Source organism: Thunnus albacares, chromosome 8 (genome assembly GCF_914725855.1).
Source record: "Thunnus albacares chromosome 8, fThuAlb1.1, whole genome shotgun sequence".
In the NCBI taxonomy this organism is placed as follows: domain Eukaryota; kingdom Metazoa; phylum Chordata; class Actinopteri; order Scombriformes; family Scombridae; genus Thunnus; species Thunnus albacares.
Window position 1 is genome coordinate 5084392 of NC_058113.1, and position 24597 is coordinate 5108988.

General features: G+C 38.9%; 1 protein-coding gene across 7 annotated transcripts; it reads right to left on the reverse strand.

Moving 5' to 3' along the window:
• Positions 1-131: 131 nt before the first annotated feature.
• zdhhc3a (zinc finger DHHC-type palmitoyltransferase 3a) lies at positions 132-18501 on the reverse strand. Of its 7 annotated transcripts, none has more exons than XM_044359137.1 (8): positions 15318-15403; positions 11389-11821; positions 11120-11244; positions 10775-10871; positions 10331-10412; positions 9789-9865; positions 8096-8226; positions 1554-1668 (listed from the first exon to the last, which is right to left on the reverse strand). In XM_044359137.1, exons 2-7 carry the CDS (start codon positions 11728-11730, stop codon positions 8137-8139), a joined length of 813 nt encoding a protein of 270 aa, XP_044215072.1. In that variant the 5' UTR covers positions 11731-11821; positions 15318-15403; the 3' UTR covers positions 1554-1668; positions 8096-8136. The 7 variants fall into 7 exon arrangements, with proteins under 7 accessions (XP_044215068.1, XP_044215067.1, XP_044215069.1 ...); XM_044359138.1 differs by lacking the exon at positions 1554-1668 and adding an exon at positions 6221-6308; XM_044359133.1 differs by lacking the exons at positions 9789-9865; positions 15318-15403 and adding an exon at positions 18406-18501 and having other exon boundaries at positions 132-1668.
• Between the last annotated feature and the right edge of the window lie 6096 nt (positions 18502-24597).

Genomic DNA, 24597 nt, shown 5'->3' on the forward strand with positions numbered 1-24597 from the left:
AAGGCTCTGCCAAGTTTTCAATTCTACTATAAACATATTTTGAATTGTAAAACTGTGCAGATGAGTTTGTAAAAAAATAAATTACCACTTATTCAATACTGTTTCTTCAATGATGATTAACAAAGCCCTCGTAATGTACAGATATGATTTATTTTAGAATTTAAAAATGAAACCCACAAAATGATTCAACAGTTTGTTAAGATGATGTAAACATAATAAAACATGAGTGGTCCCATGATATCCAGCACCCATTTAGCAGGTAAAAGCCCTTATCCAGCAGCCTTTTCACGCTACAGTCACTGTTCATTTTCCATATGTGCAATAGAGTGACAAAGATGAAACTTCAGACACAGATACCAAAAATGGAAAGATGAGTAGTTGAATAATATAATAATCTCACAAAGTCCCTCCCCCAAAACTGTGTGTCACATTTAAACGTTTGCTCGTTGGGACAGATAAGGCACAAGGTGAATTTAAATCCTCATGAAAAAGGAAGCAAAGACAGAAAAGTGGTTGAAAGTAAACTGCTCATGCTTCAGTGTCAGATTACTGCTACAGTGGTGTTCTCCTGAGGCACCTCAATGAGATGCTTTCTCAGCTACTTGAGTAGGAAACACTTTGGTTGTGTTGCAGAAACGTAATCTGAATCCTTCCAGCTCCTTTGCTCCGGTTCTATTACACAAAGATTTCAGAAAAATACTAAAGGTTTGGTAACATGAGTTAAGTAGTATGAGATCATTTCCACATGGTGTTATACTCCCCTTTTATTGTGTGTGTGCAATGACAGTACATTTAAAGGACCAGTGTGATTTAGGGGGCTCTATTGGCAGAAATAGAATATAATATTCATAAGTATGTTATAATTAGTGTATAATCACCTGAAAATGAGAATAATTGTGTTTTCGATACCTTAGAATGAGCCCTTTATATCTACATAAGGAGCAGGTCCTCTTCCACGGAGGCTGCCATATTGCACTACCATGTTTCTACAGTAGCCCAGGACGGACAAACCAAACACTGGCTCTAAAGAGGGCCTTTCACGTTTTTTGCAAGTTTTGCAGCCACTGTAGGTTCTCTTACATGCTTGGAAGGGGAGGGGGAGGTGTATTCATTTGGTAGCAATCTGCAACCTCACCACTAGATGCCACCAAATCTTACACACTGGTCCTTCAAAGAGAGCCAAGATACTTAGGTTTGGTAAAAGTATTCACAAAATCTAGGTTTGCTGCCCTGTACAGCTTACAAATGGCTACATTGACACTGGGACATATAGTGAAGATGTCCAATGTGATTTTTTTTGTATAGATAAAAAAAATCTCTTTCAGATAAAAAATATAAATAAAAATCCAATTCTGGGTGGTTTTTCGCCATTTAGAAAGCCCTGAAAAAGTCTGGTGTGCTTGCTCAGCCGTAGTGAAGCGCTGCCAGACTGAGAAAATGTCTTCCTGACTGCATCCAGCGCTAGTTAAGTGGAATCTCTATGACGTCCTCCTCGATGATCTCCCCCTGCGGGATGGCGATGTGGTCCGAAGAGCTCTTCTTGCAGCTCAGCCCTGTGAAGGGGCTGCACCAGGACAGGGAGAACGGGCCACCGAACGCCATCTGCATGGCTTCCCAACATGGCACCTTCCCCCATTTCCCCGTCTCTCCCTTCAGACGCTCGATCCCCTGCGGAAGATTGAACAATGAGGGTCTGAGGTGAAAGGAGTTGATCCATCTGTCATCTGCATGCAGCAACTATGACACAAAGGTGGCAACAGTACAAAAACTGCAAAAAACACACTATGGTTTGCTCTTTGGGCCAGGTTCTCAGACACAAGGCAGACTAAAGATGTCCAGATGGTCTGTTTTAATATAATACTCATTTGCTGTATGTTGAAAGAGTTGGTTGCTGTAATCATTCCTCCTGTCCATAATGGCCATGACGTAATCTACTGTCCTTGTTCTGTGCAACAAAACTAAGAGTCAACAACCACCTAGCAGCTCTAACATTTGCTAATTATTACTAAACACAAAAATCGAGATTGAGGAGTAGATCAAATTAAACAAAGTAGTTCAACTTTTTTTATGGAAAGACCATATCAGACACATTATTATTCAAAGCTGAGTATTCTTAATGTCTTATAAGATGCGTGTAGGGGGGTCTTTAGGTTCATTAAGGTTAATGTTAGGTTATAGTTTGGTGTCACACATGACTGGCTGAAGTTAGAGCTAAGTGAGGGGAAACAAATCAACGGGGAAGGAGACAACACCGGCAACAAACCTACATGGTCTGCCACGGCTTAGCAAGGAAACACAAAGAGGGAATTTTGTACTAAAAGGACTGAAACTTTGGAAGATACTATGACTGTCACTTTTTATTCAAGATTTGAACAACCATGGGCCATGTACTCTGGCAGTGGCTGTCACTCTGATCTATTAAATGCCCTGTTGCCCTCAGTAAGCTACACAACTGTTTCCTTTGCTAACACAAAAATGGTGGAAACTAGCAAGCTGTTCTGAATGGCTAATCATCAAAATGACACCAAACCATCTGAGAAGTTACATATTTTCAGATTTGGCAGCACGAGTTGTGATCAAATCAATTCAAATTGATTCGAAAGTTCTCATTCATTTTTCAGACTAGAGACTCATATTTGCTTCAGCTGAACTTTGGAACACTTTTTAACAAAACAAGGACGGTGGATTTTGTCTGCTAGCTTATACTGTGTAGCTGTGAAGGGATCTCTTTGCATCCATTGGACAGGAATGGTTACAGGGACCAATAACTCTCATCATACATATGAGATGTGACTATTGTTAAGATAGTTTTGTATTTTTTTCAAATATCATTTAAATATATGTTAATATAATCTATGTTATGATTCATTTGCTTTCTAAGAAACATACCCAAGATTTAATTAACACTGTACAAAATGACAGTAACATGCACCTTTAAAAAAGAAAAAAAGGAAGAAGCAGATGGTGAAAAACAGTGCATGCATTGTATTACACACAGAGCTCACTCATTCATTCATTATGTTTGGTTGAATCTGAAACAGCAAAAAATAAATGAAAGCGAAGGAGTTTGCTCTTCCGATTGAAATCTGCATGCTTGTGATGTATTAAGCTGGATGGGACAGCTAATGTGACCTCTGTTGCAAGCTTACCTCTGTCAAGATAATTAAGAGTTGTCTGCTTCAGAAAGCTTTTGGCAGAGTGAGTTATCAACCAAAGCAAATGCAATGAGTGTGGAGAGAACATTGCACGGGAGAGAAGCAGATTACAGATGGCGAAGTGGGAATAGAATGAAAGACAAGGACAGAGTGAAATTTTAACAACGCAGGGTGTGTGAGAGACAAGTGAGAGAGGGACTGAAAATCTTTTCTTTAACATTATTTGAACATAAATAATTGAGAGGAAAACACACATTAGCATAGCAGGCCCTCAACAATCAAAGGGAAAAAAAATACACCCAAAAAAGCAAGCAAACACGGTTTTTGCATTGCAACTGAGAAGTATTTATTCTCTGCGCATGTGCTGAAATATCTTCAGAATATTTAGAAAGAATTAAAATTTCTGTAAAAAACAAATCACCTCCACCTTCACTCTCACCAGCGAGACTTGGCACCATCATACCAGCAGTGTTTCACATACAATACTAAACTAGCCTTCACCTGTACCATGCATTCAGATAACAAAAGATACATACGATATCATGTAAACAAAGAATAGAAGAATAAAATGCACACTTCAGAACGGGATCAAATCTTAAAATGATGAAATACAAATTGCAAATTAGCCATTTTAGTACTTGTGTAAATGTGAATGGTAAAAGTTAATACTTTGTTAAATGCTTTGAAGTAGTCTGGAATAGTGCAGGAATACAGTCCAGCTAATATCCACTGTATGCAGAGCTAACATTTTATAGGTTGCTTCCCTTTGACTCCAGCAAATTTTCTCCAGCAAGGAAAATTTTTAAAACAGAGCCAGTGTCCCTTTTAAAGAATTTCACATCAAAGCTTTCCCAAACAATCATGATTGAATTTGGCACGTGCTCACAACATCAAAAACACCACTCTGGGTTGAGAGCACTGGGGCTGTTTCACTGTCAAGTGTTCATGCACGCATGCACGCACACACGCACACACACACACACACACACACACACACACACACAGGTAGCACTGGTGTTACTGTGGGTGGTAGTGGGGGGGGGGGTTGGGGCAATTCTTTCTTTGCAAAAAGGAGAATGAACATATTAGAGCTGAAACAATTAGTTCCTTTGTCGTTCAACAGGAAATTATTCAGCAACTATTTTGATTATGGAATGATTGTTTTGAGTAATTTTTTAAGCTAAAATACAGATTATTTGCTGATTCTCACGTGATCTTTTGAATCCAGCTGCCTCACAAGGTGAGACGGTGACAGACAGATGGTTCATCCAATCACCTGCTAAGTAGTTTTTGAAAGTGCCTGCCCTTTTTCCCCAAACAGTTTCCAAGGACAACTTCTCAGATGGTTCTGTGTAACAAACCATCTGGCATGTCAGGGTAATGTTCTGGTATTTCATAGACGAGAGGATGAATCAATTAATCAAGAAAATAATCAGCAAATAATTCAATAATGAAAATAATCTTTAGTTGTGGCCCTGAAACTATGTTACATTCTAACATGTTTTCTAGTTGAAAGACAAGTCGAGGTGGATAATAATACTAACTGAAACCATTTCACTTCTTCATTGAGCGTTTGCCACAGCTGAAACACGCTGGCAAATTTAGGGACCGATTCTGCTTTCTAGTTTGTTTTGGCAAAAAAAAAAATATATATATATATAATACATTTCTTTCCTGTAACGACAGCTTTGTTCGTGTCAAGCATGTATCAGAGAGGAATCAGGGAGAATGTTCCACACTTGGGCAACATGAAGGCATTTCAGTATTTTAAAACATGACAAAACCTTTTTTGCCTTGCATGTACAGTAATTTTTTTGTCAAAGGGATACTTCAAAGGCTCAAATGCAACACTTTAAAAAAGGAACACTTGACTGTAAGCAGCATTACCTTTTTTGGCAACTTGTGTGTATTTAAAATATCTTCACAATCTTAATTGACTAAATGTCCACAATAATGATGGCAAACTGTTCCTTTACGTGCTGTATTTGGCACCATTTAAAGGGGTCAGCCTTAAACGGATCTGTTTGCAGAATGGCTTCTACGAGGACTACATTGTTCTTCCTCAATCTGACCATTCTGGTGGAGACCATTTAAAAAAAAGGTTTATTTTGTCCACGTCTGGAACACACTACTGACTACTGTCTGACAAGAGGAAGATTTAAAGGGTCAATTCACCAAAAATTACAAAAAAGACCTCTAGTGGTATCTGGCCATGCAGATATGTGTCTCTAATATGACTGCTGCCACCACAGTACGATAGAGCTGAAAGGAATCAAGTTTGTGGAAGTGGAATTACAGTTGTCTAAAACAACAGGACTATATACTAAAGTCATCCATAGATACGTATGTTTCTGCTGTGTATGTATAAGTATATGGTTGGTTGTCTTTATTTTTTCACACTCATCTTATTTAAATGTTCCTCAGATGTCTCTGTAAGGAGGTAATTACATTAATTCTGGTTTTACAGGGTATTTACTGTATCGGCTGGAAGCAGAGGTTTCGGGGTAGATATCGAAAACCTGGACAACAAAAGACCGAACTACCTGCATGCCCAGACACCACCACATATAAGTGAGAAAATAAGTGTGAATAAGAAGGGTTTTTTTGTAATTTATCTGCCCTTAACCCTTTAAGAAAAGAAAGAGTAAACACAGAGCAAGAAAAGAGCTTCCTGATACAAACAAGAAAAATAGAAGAAATAGCTCAGAAAAAAACAGATTCATCACAGTGTTTGCAAACAGGATCACAAACTGAAAGTGTTTCTTTTTCTCTGCAACTCGACTTACTGAAGGCAACACAAAAATAAACGTATAGCGCACTTAGTTGGCAACACAAAAAGCAGATGAAAAGCTGTCCATGGCTAGTGTGGGAGATGCAAAGTAAATCGTGTTCAGCACTGGGAGCGACAGACTGCCATAGCTGAGCTCAGTGAGGGGCTGGGCTGGGCTTCCCACTTTGGTTCTGACCCGGCCGCCTTGTTCCCTGCGTCACCTCTCACACCACATACTGGTAGGTCTCAGCCTTCCCGTGGTCAGGGGTGGAGAAGGGGCTAAACCACAATAAGGAGAAAGGGTGTCCGAATACCGCCCTCATGTTCATCCACTTAGTTTTTTTAGCCCATCTTCTCTCTTCCTTTTTCAACTGCTCTATGCCCTGAAAACGAGAGACAACCAAACTTCAGTTGGTGTGCTTTTGTGCGATCCAGTCAATAATCACAAACCAAATTCCAAATACCAATTTTTTTTTTTTTAACTCACTAAATATGAAAAAAATCAATCTTTCTTGAGAATTACTGAGAATCACTTCGGCCCTGAAGTGATTTCTCTTCAAAGATAATATAGTTGCTTATGTTCCCCGTGTTTTATACGGTCCTCAATATATCAAACCCCACTCTCTTTAATTAAATAATAAAATGCCTCCCATGTCTCTGACCTAGAGTTGCAGACAAAAAGAAGCTCAAAGTAGGAAAAGGAGTTTGGTTTGGTGAGCTACGATACACAGGCACACCAGGCTGAATGATTTTAGGATGACACCAAACTTCATAAAAGGATACTGATTCCTTCTTTCACTGATACATGATGTAAATTTCATTTGATTATAAAAATACATTTCTGTCTTTTAAGTTCAGCACATAGTGGTTTGACACTATAACCACTATTAGCAAAGAGTGAAACCTTATGAGCAGATTGGTGGGTTTGTTTTGCCTAAACAAAGTAAGACACCTTCAAAGCCTGCAGGTTAAATAATGACACCTGCAAATAAAATTATATCAGACAATTCAGGTTCCAACATGTTTTAAATGTTGGTGATGGGACAACCTTTTTGTTTCCATTTAGATCACAGATTGTGCTTTTGAGGTAACTGCCAAAGTAAAGGTGAGTGCCAAATTAAAATCTGGGCTAGGAGAATATTGGCTGTAGCTAGCTTACTAATTAACATTCATTTAACTGCTTTTTGTTGTTTCCAACTGACTCGAACCCTGAAAAAGGAGAGTTTCATCCACTTCTGATCACTGATATGACACCATGCTAACCTGTAAAGAAGAAAGCTACATCACACAGCAAAGGCCATGTGTTTAACAAATGAGGTGATAGTTTAAACTGACATCTACAGCAGTACCTACATTGATAACAAGGTGAGCTACGTCAGTCTCTGTCTGATTCAGCTCAGCAGGTCATTGATTGATCACATTAGCTTTGCTTTAATGAATCAGAGCAGCACGTCACAGTTTCAGGATAAACCCTTCAGAGTTTTTACAAGCAGAGCTCTCAAAAATCACTTCTGCTTGGATTCAATGATTCCTCAAAACACAGCACTGCTACTATACACACATTAAACACTTTCTTACTCTGAGTTTTTGACAGTTATTTGCATTTCAGACATTAGGCCTCATGCAAGAACAACTCGTATGAACAGATTTGTTGTTAAATTACACCTACGAGTGAATTAACGCCACTAAATGTGTGATTTGAAGCGCTGCAGTGGGAAACTCTTCTTTTTACTCTTTGGGAAACTTGACCACAATCAGAGCAGACATGACCTCACCTGACATGACTATTCAGGTTTATTGACTATTTTCCTCCTCCTGAACAGGTGACATTCACCCGGCTAAACAAGCAACAAGTTTAAGAAGGTTTGTTGAATCCAACTTGAAACACTCGTATCAGCAAACCTCACAGAAAAAAAGGGATTCAAACGTTCTTGCATGAGACCCATTGTTTTCAGTGAAAGCAAAGACTTGCAGAGAATTCGTTGCACCTTACTCCACCTCGGGCCGCAGAGTGAGAGACGTTCACTCGGCTGTTAACCGTCAAAGATGTTCACGTTAATGTTAAAAAAGCAAAGGGTGGAGGCAGCAGGGAGGTTTGAAGCGCAGAGGGAATTAGGGAGATAAAAAAGGAGAGGAGGGGGATTTGTCGGTCACTAAATGGGTCACTTACGGTCTCGTCGGTACAGATGGAGTGGACTTGGGTGCCGAACATCACAGAGGTGAAGATGAGGAAGAGGAGACCCTCAAAGCACAGGAGTATGAGGAGTATGACTGTTGCTGGAGGAGAGAAGGAACTGCACTCTGAGGGATGGAGGGACACGAGGAAGAGAAGTGAAAGGGCAAAGAAGAGGATCGTATGAAGAGCAGCTACACGCTACAATCAAACTACTGCACTCTACTGTTGACTCATCAGCGGCGCTACAGTAATGATGCAAAGGTTTCACCCGTCACCCGCTCTGGTGGCTTCGGTGGAAGGGGAAGGCTAGAGCGTGTTTGGGATCAGGAGGTTTAGGCTGAATTGTTATGCAGGTAGGACAATAGTTTTAGCACAAATACAAAGGAAATCTTATTGGAAAAACAGTATTTAGTACAGCTTATAAACGACTTGTCTATGCTGTGCAAACCATTCTCTAACATGCAGGTACAGTACATCTGGAGACAACCAAGATAGGGATCTTTAACTGTTGAACTCTAAAATTTCCCTTACCTTTTAAATGTATGACTCAAAGTTATGGCGATGAGTAACACAATACATTACAATGGAAATGGAATGAAAGTCTGGGGGCGTACGGTAGCTTTATGAATGATAGATTTCACTTCCATCTTCAACCGCAATCTCGACTGGTTTTCTCCAGACACAAATTCTCGTTATGAACTGACAGCATTATATGAAAGCCCACAAAGATTCACTGCAGCCTCCGCCTGCCAATAATATCTCATGTTCAAAAGTTGATTTAGACACATTCAATAAGATTCTGTCTGTCTGTCAGTAATGTTATCTGACGTTAGTGCTTCCTGAAAGAAACAGATTTATGAACTAAATTAATCTACAATCCACTGAGAGTTAGACAAGCAACAACAAAACAGCTGCTAAAGCTAATGTAACATTATCAAGTGCTGTGGGCTTTGCAATTGGAGGGAAAGTGTTCCTGAATTTATGTCACTCAACCATCTAAATCTTCCTCTAGATGTTCGCTGAAGAAATATGACTATGCTGTTCAATGTTTGAGCTCCTCTCAAGCTAAACCCAGAGGTGAACAGTATCTTAGTAAACAGGTGAGTGAATGATTAGCTGCCCTGCAGTGGAGGGCACAGGTAGCTGTGCTAATGCTAATGTTAATTCTAGCTGAGCAGGGATGTTCTGTTTAAACACACAGAGTTTACTGAGGAGACTCAGTCTGTTGAACACTGTGTGTGACTAAAACTTCCTTTTCCATAAACCTTGCCAAGACATCTGTATCCAGACAGCTGTATCCTCCAAAATGCTTAGTAGACATACAAATGAAAAATTCATGATGAATGATGACAACAATTCCTTCAGTTCTTGTTCACTAAAACTATCAAACACTAACATTTGCATCAAAAAACTAAGATCAGATCAGAATCAGGTGCCAAAATTAACACTGCTGCAGACTGCTCTGATGCTCCCTTCAACATACACGTGTGTCTCAGCTTTAACGGAACAAAAACTAAACATGTCTAAGATGATGAAAGAAGGCAAAGACAACACTCTGACATTTAGCTGTATTGTACGTTATGGCACGTTGCCACGGGGATGACAAACAGAGCAGGTTCAGGAAGCGTGAAGGTCTCTTCATGCCACATGACAGCTCATCTGACACAAAAATGAGAACGTGGCTCACAGTGGACGGCTCAGTCTGCATACGTGCCGACCACATGCAAGTCATGAGGGTTCCCAGTGTGCTATGCAACCCAGTTCCTTTGAAATACAACAGCAAATGCAAACAACAATTGAGTCCAGCAGGGATGTTATTTCATTCTTGTAAATATTTTTTGTTACCTGTGGAGAGGATCTACAGAGAATTACTGTAATATTTCTACAGAGCTGTGAAATCTACTGTATTATTCATATAATATTCAATTTTTAATCCCTAGGCGCCATACATGAAAGGATAACATGGACATCATTTTATCTTTGTATCATCAACAAACCCCCTGAAGAGGCCAAATATGACTATGAAGGTATCCAACTAACAAGTATAAGTCTATTATCAGAAGAACTAATAAAAATGTATGATCTAGTCTATTTCTGTTGAGCATGTATTTTTAATTTGTTAATATCTTTACATATAAAACAAAGCATCAAAGCAATTACAATACGCTTTCATATCTCCAGTTTTGAGGACCTGAAAAAGTGATTAAAACAAAAAAAAAAAACACTCACTCGTCCAATCATCTTCAAAGCAGTAGAGGAAATGGAAGACCACCATGACCAGAGAGTGGAGAGAGATGAGTGCAATATACATCTGAATAAAACAAAAAAATAAGAAGGGTAAGTTGCCACATACACTGACTGCAAAATGATGATTGACTGAAATGGTGATTTTTGACTGCAAATCACCGTTTCCATTTAGAAAACCCTCACATCTGCATCTGTCTTGATTTAATACAGTACAATGAATTTCCCATGTAACTCCTCTCAGAGAGGTGAAGAAACAGTGTCACACAGACACAAAAAAGCCAGTACAAAGTGTGACCTCTACATTAGCTTCATCTGTAGTCACCTTCTCCCTGGTCGGTCTGTAGCAATCTTCTTGGTTTGTTTTCAATCATCCTACATAATCCAGTGACTGATTGTGTTTCTCTGTGTATGTAAAGTAGAACTTACTGTGAATAGCACAAAGTACTTTTGGTTGTTCTCTCCGACACAGTTGTTAACCCAGGGGCAGTGGTGGTCCATCTTCCGTATGCAGCGTTTGCAAACACTGTGAGAGTTACAGTAAGTGAAACGAGGGAGAGAGGAGCAGATTAAGGCAGTAACACCTGTGCACAGGAGCGACATTAGTGAGGGTCACCAAGAAATACTGTACAACTTTACTATTTCTATCTCACAAATGAAACAAAAATCTAAATGTATCCTAACAGTCTTCATTGCATCCAACTGCTGCAGCTGTAAGTGTGGGTTTGGGTTTGTGAATGCGGCAGTGAGACTTTCGTGTCCCTTTTGCCCTACCTGCAGTGGTGTGCTCGGTCAGGCTTGATACTGCAGCACTTGGGACATTTGTAGACCACCTGCCCTGGTTTCAGCTGAAGGCTTTCTATGTATTCCTTTGTTGCGTTCCCTTTTGGCACTGCCCCCTAGCAGGAAACATGACCATACAGTAGATAACTCATCAATCATCACAATGAAACAAGTAGGCAAAGGTACTATAATTTTATGAAAGTTCAGCACAATAATTCAACACTATATCAAGCTAACAACCCCCAAAAAGCCCCACTTACAGGGTCAGTGCACATGGCCCTGAGGTGTGAGGCAAGGGCAAGGAAGGCCAGAGTGTTGAACAGAGTCCCGTTCACAATGCTGTATGTCAGATTCTTGGAGGGCAGCAGCATTACAAACAGCACCACGAACTCGGCGTACAACACCAGCAGCCATGTGATGACGGCGCACACAATGCCGCAGGCGTCCCTGATGAACCACATGGCGGAGGCAGAGGAGGAAGTGATGACGTCTTTGGAGATAGGGATGCGCTGTTCGTTCTGTAGGCAGTTGCCTCCTGCCCCGGTTCCGGCCTGCCCGCGGCTGTGCTCCACATCCCTGCATCTGTGCACCGGGCTCTTCATCCTTCATCTAAGCTGGACGCCTGCTGCTGCTGCTGCTGCTGCTGCTGCCGGACCCACTGCGCCTTCAGGCTTCAGTCTCAGTCACCGCATGCTGGGGAGAGGAGCAGGAAGGTCGCAGGTCAGAGGCAAGTCAAAGATTGGGTTCTCTAGATGATCTCTGAGGGTGAAAGCGCTTCACTGATGATCGGGTAAGTTATCCATACCCCTCGGATCTGTTTAGTTTGTGTGACTAAATATTCACTACCATTTAAAAGGAAAATTGGTGTTTATTTCAACCTGATGTATTTCCCATAAATGTGGCCATTGTGGCTCTATGTGTCATGTTAATTTTGTACTCTCCAGCTCCGTTATAGAATTTCGGGGAAACGCACAAAACGACAAACATCGGGGCAAGCTGCTGAGCCTCCTACAGCTTTTCAAATAAACATGATTTTTACATGAATCGTTTCAAAAGTTTGTTTGTGAGTCTGAACGAAAGTGAACACAGAAACTAGCTGCCTGTAGCAGCCATTATGGCTAACTGTATGTATCCGAGGCGGCTTGCACGTCAGTTTGTTTACATCTGAGGCTGTGGATAGCTCAGCATCTCTTCCTGCTAGAGAAGTAGTAACTTAGCAGATGAAATAAAATGGTTCATGTCTGCAAGTTTCCAAATTGCAAGAATAAAATGACAAGCTACACACTGAGCAGGTTTATGGACTACTGTTAGATGATAGAGACTTACACACTGTAATTCATCACACAGTATATTGTGTGTTGTAATCGCATTTTTGTGTGAAGCTGAGTGTTTGGTCCAGCCAGTATTCAGTTAATTTTGTGGATGTAAAACAGTCGATGGGATGACAATGTTGAAAAATGCTGTAAATCCACGTGTAGTAGTTACACAGCTGGGATTACTCTCATCCATGGACACTTCTAGATTTTCCGATTCTTGCAACAACAGGTCCGACTCCGCAGAAAAAGTTTTACTCCTCAGTCGGCAGAGGAGGAGAGCGGAGCTTCACCAGTTTAACGTGACAGTCCTGTTGCCTCCATTTGTTTCTCTCTGTGTACTAAACAATACAGCTGGCCATTCAAAGTGAAATGACTCTCAATCATCCTCATAATAGTCCATGGGATAATCCGTCATTGCACTTTGTTTTTTTAGTTCCCTTACAGTCTAATCACGGTGAAAGTCAGCCTCATACATGTAAACAAACCGGTGTGCACGGATGAATATGTGGTTGTTTCGGTTAGCTGGCAAGTTTCTCCAGATATAGATCTCTATGCAGTTTGCCATAATACTGCTACAGGAGGCTAGTTTCTGTGTTTACTTTCGTTTGGATTTAGAAACAAACGTTTGAAATGATACACGTAAAAAACAGGTTTATATGGAAAGATGTATGAGGCTCAGCTGCCTGCCCTAATGTCTGTCCTTTTGTGCGATATATGTCTTTTTGTGACTTCCCCGAATCTCTATAATAGAGCTGGAGGAGCAAAATTAGTGTAACATGAGAGCCACAATGGCCACATTTACGGGAAATACATCAGGTTGAAATAAACCAGAATTTTCCTTTAAGGGCTTGATGTATTCCAAAACAGATGCAGTCATGTACAGCAGACATGCCCACAGTTCTGTTGAGAGCTGAAATGACAAGCTGATTAATCAAATTAATCATTTCAATCACTGTTCAAGCAAAAATACCAAACATTCTCTAGTTACAGGTTCTCAGTTGTGAGGATTTCCAGCTTCTCTCTGTCTGATGTGATTGTAAACTGAATATATTTGTGTTTTGAACAGTTGGTTGAACCAGTAATTTGGGAGATCACTTTGGGTTAGAGTTGGGTTAAATTAGGCTGAACTGTGATTGGCATTTTTCTCTGACAATTAATAGACAGAACAAGAAATTAATTGGCAGATTATTTGACAGTAAAAACAGTCATGAACTGCAGTCCCAATTCTCTTTAGTGCTGAAACAACTAGTCCATTAATTGATTGAAAAGAAATAAATCTGAAATAATTTAGATTTTTTTTATTTAAAGCAAAAAGCCAAACATTTGTTAAATCTTAAGATTTCTATTGAGGATTTTCTTTGTTTTGTTATCATTGTAAAATGAATATCTTTGGGTTTTAGACAAAGCCAAACAAATCTAGCAATCACAATTTCCAAGAACCCAAGATTACTTCTCCAAATGCCCAAAAGCAAATATTCATATTTGAGAAGCTGGAACCACTGAAATGGTTTGGATTCTTAACTTAAGAAGTCACTTAAAATATTAATTGTTATCAAACTTTTTCTAGATTGACTAATTAAACACTTTTCCCAACTCTAGAGACCTGGCTTTGACAACTCTGTTGTATTTTTGCCACAACCCAGGAGCAATGAAATGTAATTAATTGTCAAATTTTTACATGTAAAATCCTGCCTGAAATGAAGTATATGACACAGCAAATTCATTTATGATGACAAAACCATCTGATATAGGACATGCTGACTGAAATTGAACTTTCCTGTTCTACAGTGCAACACGTCTGTGCAAGTGGGCGAGCAAAACTTTCTCACATGGATAATAAAAAATATGAACACACACACACACACACACACACATCAGACACATAAGTCTCTAGATCTCTCATTATTAGGACCTCAGTAAAAGAACATTCAAGCGGTACCAGTAATATGCCACTGAAAACATTTCAATATTGTAGTGAATGTAAATATATTCTTTCAAGTGAAAACACCCACAAACAGGAACTAGTGATCAAAATAGGTTGTTAGAGAAACATCTCAGGGTGAGAAGACTGGGCCAACTAATACAGAAATCTCATGACAGGAAGCCAGTGAAACCTCCATCAGTAGTGTTGACCTGACAAAGCTTTGCCACTGTAGAGGTCAAAGGAAACAGTGAGCAGTACAGTGTTGCTGCCTCTGCAAGCAAGACCTGCAACTGTATGATGGGTACTGAATGCATGGAGAGGTCACTGAATGGACAGAGGGATCACTGAGTGGGTGGAAGGGTCACTGAAAGATGGCGAACCGTGACCTGGAGTCACTGCTCATCATTGCGCATAGAAACCACAAAATAAAGTTTTATTCACCCTGCAAGACCTCATACTCATATAGGTTCAATTTTCATACGACTGACTTTGACATATGATAGAATGAAATGACACTATTATCTATATCATATTTAAAAATCGTGTGCGCATAAAATATAGGTCATTGGTTTCTGTTCCAATAGGTGGAACAGTCTCTATGTCGCTAAGTAAACAAACTAGCAGCTTTATCTTTAGCCAGGTAAGGTAGTAATATAACGGCTACGAATGATAAACCTAAAGTTAAACCCGCCGTTACACTGCTTTACTGTTAAGTTAGGTTAAAGCAGTTTATAGGCCTGTATGGTGCTGAAACCTTAGTGTCTGACTCCAGCACCAGTCAGTCCATCTTAGCTTAGCGGTTGAGCTAACATGTCACAGCGAGCATTTACTGACCTGTTTGCAAATATCTGTCAGTGTCCTTGACTTCAGCTGTAAAGCGACAGACGCCCGGGAACGTCTGTCTACTTACATATCAGATGTACTGACATTATAATCCGTTGAATCTCACCTGAATTATGAGCATCCTTCGGTCGCTTTCGCTGCTGCTTGATAGCGCCCCCTCCTCCCCTCCCGCCCCTTCACCAACAACAAGACGTCACGACGTAAAGGGGCGTAACGGAAGCGAGCCAATGGGGTCGTGGGAAAGGTTTCAAGCCTTCCCACGTCAGAAGTACATGTCCAGACACACCTATTTCCGGATCTATCTGATCACTTAAAGAAGGAGGTTTTAGCAGGTCGGACAGGTGAAGGTGGCATGATGGAAATACTGATATCTGAATATATTTGAAAGTTCCAGAATCCTTTTGGTACTTCATACTGCAGAATATTTTTAGGAAATGGGAGGCCTACAATTTCTATTACTTTGTAATTATGATGAAACATAATTACCACAAATGTCTGAATTTTATCAGCAGCAAAAATGTTTTGTCCACAATTTCTCCACTCACAAAACTATTATATGGAACAATGAGTACCTAACCAGAAAGAATAAAACACTATATTTGCAACATTGGATTGACAGGAATATAATTTTTCTTGCAGACTTACAAAATGATGAAGTTCAAATTCTCAGTTATGAGGAATTTCTCAGATCTAAAACCTTTCCTGTCACTTATAAAGAATATCAAATGGTGATAAATATTGTTCTTAGTGGAATCCTTCAGCTGATGAAGTGCCACTCTGAGTTACAGGAATTAGAACCCACCTTCTTTGTTAAATTAGAATAGTAATAGTCACAAACGTACCACTAAACGTTTGTGACTAAACTAAAGGAAAATTACTCCATGTGGGAAATTTGTGTGGAACTCCCATTTTTTCTGACATTCAATGGGAAACAACATGGCTTCTCTCATATACATTTGTTATCCCCAACAAATTGTACAAAAAGTACATTATAATGTACTTTTACAATTGTGCATAATATATATCCCACCAACAAATTAATCTCAAGATTTGTTGATATTGATAACAAATGTGATTTTTTGTAAAAAATGAAAAAGACACAACTAAAAATCTATTTTATGAATGTCAGTAAACATCAGGATTCTGGAAAAACTGAGGATCATTTTGATACTCAAACCAACCATTCATTTAAGCTGTAAGCCAAGGCTGTAATACTATACAATGAAAACAAAAAGCAGAAAGTTCAGCGGACCTTCAATTTATTCTTTTTTCTGGTTTTTGGGGTCTCATCCATCATTTGAACTTTTCATGATTGAATTTAGAAAGTATTTGAGTCTATCCAACTTGTAAACACTAAGAAATGTGCACACACAGTTTGTATGCTTCAAGATTTTTTTTTTTAAAGAAATCTAATTTTATTGCCTACTTTTTCTGTTAAGTTATTTTTCTATCTATTTATTTATGATTATTACTTTTACCCTTCGTCCTATTGTCATGTTGACTGTATCAACAGATTGAAAGTGAAGTCATGTCCTTTATTTTACCTTTACATCATTATGATGCCTTATTGTTTTCTGTTATTGTATTAATGTCACACATGTTGTAAGTGATGCTTTCTATAAATAAAGTGACTAAAAAGAAAATTTCCAGATCTATCTATCTATCCATCCATCTATCTATCTATCTATCTATCTATCTATCTATCTATCTATCTATCTATCTATCTATCTATCTATCCAGTTATTTAAAGGAAAATAGTCAGGTAACCTCTTGTGTGTTTGTTGTATTATATCAGTGTACTGTATTATTATCATTATTTATTATTTACACATTTATAACAACTTATGAGGAAGCAGGCAGCACTTAAAGGATAGATTCACAATTTTTCAAGTGTGTCTTAAAACAAGTCAGGTGTCCATATAGACACTGAAAGAGGTTTTCCACGCTGTAATCATTCCTCCTGTTCATACTGGCTATTAAAAGATCCCCTTCATATGTGCTTTCAATTTAAGTGATGGGGGCCAAAATCCACAGTGTGTCCACACAATCATTTGTAACGTTGAAAGATATGTACTTGATTTGACTCATTTGGATGCTGAAGCTTCATATTAGCTTCAGATAAACTTTTAAATACATTTTTGTACAGAAAGAGGACTGTGGATTTTGTCCCCCATCACTTCCATTGTAAGTACATTATGAAGGAATCTTCTAATGGTCAGTATGAACAGAAGGGATGATTACAACAAGAAAAACATATTTCAATATTTATTTGGGTTCCTGACTGTTGTTTTAAGACAGGCTTGAAAAACTGTGAACCCGTCCTTTAAGACAGATGCACTTCAAATAGCACATACTTCGACATATATGTCATATGTAATACACAGTATAAAGAAGCCTTTGGCAAACACAAACCAAACCAACATCAACCACAATACAACAATTACATCTTCCAAAAATTTTAATTAAACATAAGTTGAATTTTGGTTGTACTGAGAGTCCTTGAAATTTATCAATTTAAAATCTGCACAAGACCTTTCTTTTCATTATTGTTTCAATGAGGAATACAAAGTTAACAGACAACATAGAAATACAACAGTGTTTCCATATTCCTTAACATACAAGAATAGAAAATAGAAGCACAATTTTCTAATATTCCCCTGTTTTCTGTTACATCTCCAGTCCCCTCCCTTCCCTCTACTCCCCTCTACAAGAACTATAGCCCAGTACTCCTTACACAGCACACAGACTCTGACAACAGGATGACAGTTAGCTACTTAGTGATACTTAGTAAGACCTTTGGTGACTTAAACATTACCACTTCCCAAAGAATTTATCAGACCTGTATTTCACCTCATGCTTAATATTTTCCAGTGTTGGAAAGTTGACGTAAAGGATGGTGTCCTGCTAATACAGACATGAGGGCTAAACAGTTTGGAAATGAATGGGTCCCATTCCTCGGGGACTTAAAATAGTCACACCAAACATTGTGTAACATTAAACAGGAATAAAACATGTGGCTTAAATTGCAAGCATCACATCTATCACACCCACCTCTACACCTGGATAGATTTCAGACTGCTGGGCTATAGAGAATTAACTCTGTGTAGGACCTTGAACTGTATGAGTCCAAACTGGGTACAACTATTAAAAGATGAGTTCACATTTTTTGTAGTCTGTCTTAAAACAATACTCACGTGTCTGTATGTACATTGAAACAGTTTTTGGTTGCTCTAATTGTTCCTCCTTTCCATATTGGCTGTGAAGAGACTTCCTAAAGTGATCCCAGTGTAAGAGATGGGGGACAAAATCCACATTGCTCATTCTGTTTGAAAAATGCAGCATTTTTCAACAGCAAAATGTATTTTTCAACAGTAAAATAGTTTAAAAAAAAACAACTTAAGGGATCAGTGTCAAGATTGTTTATTTATGTTTTGTGTTTATGTTAATAAAAAAACACTACTGGCTGATATATTGTATTGTTAGCAGAACGTCCAAATATCAATATCATTATTGGTCTCAAAAATCCAGTGTGGTTCAGGCTACAGTATCTTCTAGGGATTTGTATGAATGAGAACTAACATATAATTTGTTTGAAATAATTTGAACACAACCCACGTAGCCTTATCATAAAATATGGTTTAATTTCAAAGTTATACAGTCTTTTTAGTTAGTAATTTCCTTTTTATGTCACTATTCCTCCACTGCAGCTGAGCGAGGAAACACTGTGTCTGAAGACACAAGAGGATTTTGCATAAAAAATAACTGTTGAAACATACTTGCTTGATTTTGCTAAGTCAAACTGCTGAAGCCTCATATCAGCTTCAGCTAATTTTCAGAATACATTTATTTACTTTACTTTTTTTTATTTATTTACTCTTAATTTTCTTTTAAAAGGTTATTTTGTTCTATTCATACATGTGCTAGGGATTTGTCCTGCAATGGTTATACCACTTTATGGTTTGTATATCAAGATTCAAGATTCAAGATTTATTTACTATTATCATTTTACAACACCAGGTTGTATAATGAAATGTAGTTTGTAGTCCCTTTATGCTACTCACAAAAACAGAAATTATATAAATGGATTAATAAATAATAAGTCATAAAAATGAAACTTTTTTTATATTGGAGTGCAGAGAATGAATTGAGGAGTTTCACAGCCTGAGGAAAGAAGCTGTTCTGTAGTCTGGTGGTACGACAGCGGATACTTCTGTATCTTGCCAGAAGGCAGCAGGGTGAACAGACTGTGATTGGGGTGTGTATTGTCTTTTAGTATCCTTTGGGCTCTGCGCAGGCTCCTCACCTCACCAATATCACTGATGCTTGGTAGATGGGTATCGATGATGTTCTGGGTGGTTTTAATCACCCGCTGCAGAGCCTTCTTGTCTTGAGCCGTGCACATCTCATGCCAACTTGTGATATTTCCAGTCAGGATGCTTTCTATTGCCCCTCTGTAAAAACACATTGTTCAATAAAACATTCAGGAAAGAAAGCCGGAAAAGAGAGAGCTCATTTACTCCGCAACTCTAAAGCTTCATAGTCATCACTAGATGGCACAACTCTCTGTCTGACACACTGCTCTTGGCCTATGGGCAAATATACTGCAGTCTACATGGATTCATTTTAATGCTGCTGTGGTTTCAGGTTGACATATACATATTCATTCATATTCATTGCTTTTGCTGCAGTTGATACAGTGGATAATTGTTAATAATTTAGATTGTGGCCCCGCAGCACAGGGTTTGAACTGAAAATCATTAAGTCAGAGAGTACCATACCTGTCAACCTCTATATATTGGACTGAACAACACACTGAATGAGCGGTAAGATCACAGAGTCTTCACCCACCTTCACACCACACAGGTAGCAGGACCTGAGTGTGAGTTCTCTCAACATACAGTGGCATGCAGCTGTGAAACTTTGAAATATATATAGAGCGGAATTTTCTATAGGCGTGTCGCATGGATTCTTCCATCTGCCATGCGGAAAACTGAAAATCTCCTCCTCTGCCAAAAGAAACACGCCGGAGGCTTATAAAAATATTTCATAATTCATCTTATTAAGTAAATGTTGTTACAGTGTAGTTGCAAAAACATATGAAAAAAGTTCACCTTTTTCACCTTTTTTTTCCCACACAGCAGCGTTTTCCATGTATGGCGCATAGAATATGAAAATGAAATGTTAACTCAAGCTAGTGTGAATGCTTAACAAGATTACCGACTGAAACATTTTTTGCTGTAAGGTCTGAGGTTTCAAAGAAAACATGATGGCGTATTCATCATCACCATACAGCTGTGCAGCTGTGCCTGCACTCCAGGGTTCAGGTCAGAACTGTTCTAATTTATATGGACCCATGCTTACCCCCCACCAACCTCTCTCCTCCATATGAACATGAACACAGCTACAGGTAGATGTGTTGTTCTCAGATTCTGGTCCCTAATGATGTGCGGGAACTCGCATCTCCCTCATCACAACAAGTGGACTGTGGAATCCACATGTTGTGACTGCCAGTTTCCATCAAAAATAGTCTGACCTAACAATCCTCTGAGACAATGTCAGTCTCAGAGGAGACATTTCACGTCATCTCTCAACAACCCCAAGAACTTCCTGTATTGTATAGCTTTAACAGAGCACTACAAGAATGAAGAACCTACTGATTTCTTTTCATTTTATTGATCAGTTTCATAAGGGAATGCACAATGTGAATTAAGCATTGTATTTCACAAGGAAAAGACATTTAAAAATTGAATAGTTAAAGATCTTCAAATTTTCTCCGGGGAAGCTCAGCTGCATTAAGCTCACCCTCAGTTAAAATGAGAACAAAGGATGTTTTTCTCCGCAGGAAATGAGAAAGCTCAGTGTCTCAAATCAGATCCCTCTTAAGTTCTACTGGTCAGTCACTGAAATAATCCTCTCATTTTCCATTACAGTCCAGTTCTCTTCTGCCTATTTCCTCTTGTCCAGGTAGTTTTCCTTTAGGAATTGCTACTGACCCATTAAGAGCAACGGCTGTAGTCAAAGAAGAAGAGCTCTTACACTAATAAGTTTCTTAGGAGGAAGCAGTAGCAAGGCCTTACAGAGTCTCTCAAGGGAAATTCATGAAAATTCTCAAAAGATTTGTTTAATCTCCTCCAAGGGACTCCTGATTTCTTATTAAATGGCCTGTCTGGTTGTGAGGCATGTAAAGCAATCATAAAAATATATCCTTTCTGTTTGTTTTGGTGGAGAGTTTAATGTCCCACTGTGGTCTGAAAGCTGTTTCAGAGGCTTTTCCACCCTGTGAAAATGGTAGATATCGACTACTGGCAAATCCACTCTAAACTATGGTGCTAAAAAAAACTATATCAGTAAACCCCAATGCCATTATACTACTTTATCCTAAAGAACAATGTCACAGTACTTCTTCACACATTTCCCGCCTTAGATGTTTCATTGTGTGTCACATTGAATTTCAGCTACACCAGCAGCCTATTCATCACACTCATTATATTACTAATTTATCATTTATCTAATTTATCTTTGTTTTCTCACAGATGACATTTTGACATGTCACAGGAGGACAAGCACAGGTAATAAAGTTAATGATGGCTGAATTCAATTAAGCTGCATTAGTTTCAGAGTCCTGGTATCTGGCTCACTGTCACACTGCCATGGCCATCATTAATGTCATTAGTAACACCTGTGCTTTTCCTACTGTAACAAGTCAAAATGTCTGCTGTGAATAAAAGTCCATTGTAGATCATGAAAAGTTACTTGTTAACACATTTAAATGTACTATGTTAACGTAATGATGAGTTTCTATATCAGTGAATCTACATAATCTCTTTCCCTTAGAGTGTGTGAAGTAATGAATGAATATTGAATATTTCTCTGAATGATGCACCAACATGTGCTCTTTACTTGAGGGGCACTAAAATACTAGTATTTTAAAAAATAGAAATGAACGAGTAGTTGATTGTTTTATGCAGCTCAGCAGATGTTTCAGGGTTAATCAGGAACAACTCATTAAAGGATAAGTCTGGTGATATGTGATATTTTTCTTATTTTCAACAAATCCCATGAAAAAACAAAACCAACAATGAATTGATCTACGAACAAGTAGTGTGTGTGTGTGTGTGTGTGTGTGTGTGTGTGTGTGTGTGTGTGTCAAAGCCTTATATATCTTATTCCTCTGTGTCATAGAGCTCCATTATTGTCCAAAAAACTATTCAAACACATGATGAGCCACACTGATGACATGTTCCTTCATTACCATGCACAACCAATCTAGTTTATTTTGACTCAATCCCACATACACCATCCTGCTGCCAGAAATGGAGAGAAGCTAAATCTGCTGAAGTTGTCATTATATCCTGACAGTGACCAATTAATGTCAAGTATTCTGTGTTTCTGTATTCTGTCAGGTTCCTCCCAGTGCCGTAATCCAGTGTGCAAAAACCAACTGCGCCTGAATGAAACCAACCAATATATATAGACACATGCATGTGTGTGTGTATGTGTCTATCTATTTATCTATGCAAGCATGCTTTTTTGGATGCACAATGCCACATACAGACAACTATCTGTTGTGCTGTCTATACCCCTCTCACATTAATTAAGATGTTTTGTGTGCAGCTATAAACTCATATTTTTATATGAAGTGTTGATATCCACCTGCATGGCCCTACATAAAGTAGATTCCTGTACCTCATGGCACTTAAAAAATGAAGTATCTCACTTCTGGCTCCATTACCTTATAGGGAGTGAGGTATGCCAGTCACCTCTATTATCTAAATGAAAATCAAAAGAGACAATATATTCCCCAAGAGGAAAACCCTTAAAACACCTACACACAGCTCTCTCTGCAGAGCCAAACTGACACTCAATGCAAATTCATGACACTGGGCAATTTCTATTCACCTCTCTGTATGTGGTCTCCTGCAGAGTCCACTCAGACAAGCAGGGGTCTGGGAAGTTCATGTTTTTTGCACTTACCTGTGATATAACATATGTCTGCTGAACCGCACAGAGTATAATGAGAGCTGTGTGATTTCTGGCCATGCATGGAGCCCAGGTGAGGGAGGCACGGGAACAGAATGTACGTCTGAATCAAGACGCCCTGGTGACTCACCGAAGCTCATCCTTAACCACTTTCCACCCCTGTCTGCCTCACTCTCTGCTTTCCAGCTCCTCACACATGCTTCCATTATGACTGTCACTTAGTGCTGCTATCTCTGCCTGTCTGCCTCCATCTTTCTATTGTGTTTGTCCCTCACTACCTGTCTCTCTGTCCTTCTATCCCTCCTGTCAAAAAAGGATAGACTCTCCTCACGTTTTTCCCTCACAGTACAATCTCTGTAATGCCTTTCATCAGCACACCATCGGTGGCACTTGAAGAAGGTCAGACCATTATTCGTCAGTGCTATTTGAAGAAGGTCAGAGAGCCTTTATCAAAAAGACTTAGGGGGTAGGGGATGACAATGTGGCTTGATCAATGATGCAAAATGAACTTAACAGACTTATCACACTGGGTCTGAGATTGGTGTTTGGTGTTCTACTTAATCAGACTTAAGTTTTTCAGGCGTAAAAGTTATCATTGCTACTTTTCTCATCAAAAGTGTGCAATGTTTTAATTCTAAATTGAAGTCACAACATGGTAATAAGAAACAGGCTTCTGTAATTTCCCTGTGGCTCCAAATGCACCTCAAGAACAGCCTATAATTACGGAAAGTAATGTTGGAGCAGAAAATGTTTTTTCAACCTGTTAAATTACTTGCCTTTATTCCTTTCAACGGGTAATTGACCATTCTAAGTCCTGCCCCACTTAGCTACTGTAGTCTATGCCTGTCAAGCTTTCAAAAGGCAGATGTGTATTTTACAGTGACAATGGTGGCAGATTTACCATCGAAATTCTTAGTTGTTTTTTTTTGTTGTTGTTTTTTTTATAATAATTGGTCTGTAGGGAATGAACCCAGGAATATAAGAGGAAGCTAAAATCTTTCAAAAACATTATGATTTCTTCTGGTCTAACAGTCTGCCTGTGTAGGTGCAGGAGCACACACACACAGACCCAATGACCTCTAACCTAAAGGTATGAAGGATGTTAGGAAAAGACATTGAACAGAACTAAAAACCCAGCCTGTCCCAGCCACAAATGGAAAATGGACAGTTATTATTAATTGACTTTGTTTTTCTTTTCAGATACAAACAGACTGCCTCAACTTGGATGAACCACCGTCCACTCACACTATCTCTGAAGTCTTAAATTTTGGAAGGAGTTCCCATTCCTTTCTGATTGTGTCCCTCTTCTCCTCTACTCTTTTTGTTCGCAATGAGTACCTATTGTGTTTCAGAACAATCAAATTATTTTTGATAATTATGGAAAAGCAAATTCTACTTCAAAATCT

Bases quoted from the DNA above. Each gene is read 5' to 3' on its own strand.
- zdhhc3a (XM_044359133.1), bottom strand. From the start codon at position 11,730: ATGAAGAGCCCGGTGCACAGATGCAGGGATGTGGAGCACAGCCGCGGG. The intron at 8,227-10,330 runs GTGAGTGTTTTT...TCCATCCCTCAG, and splicing joins CTTTGAAGATGATTGGACGA to AGTGCAGTTCCTTCTCTCCT. The intron at 1,669-8,095 runs GTAAGTGACCCA...AATCTTCCGCAG, and splicing joins CCATCTGTACCGACGAGACC to GGGATCGAGCGTCTGAAGGG.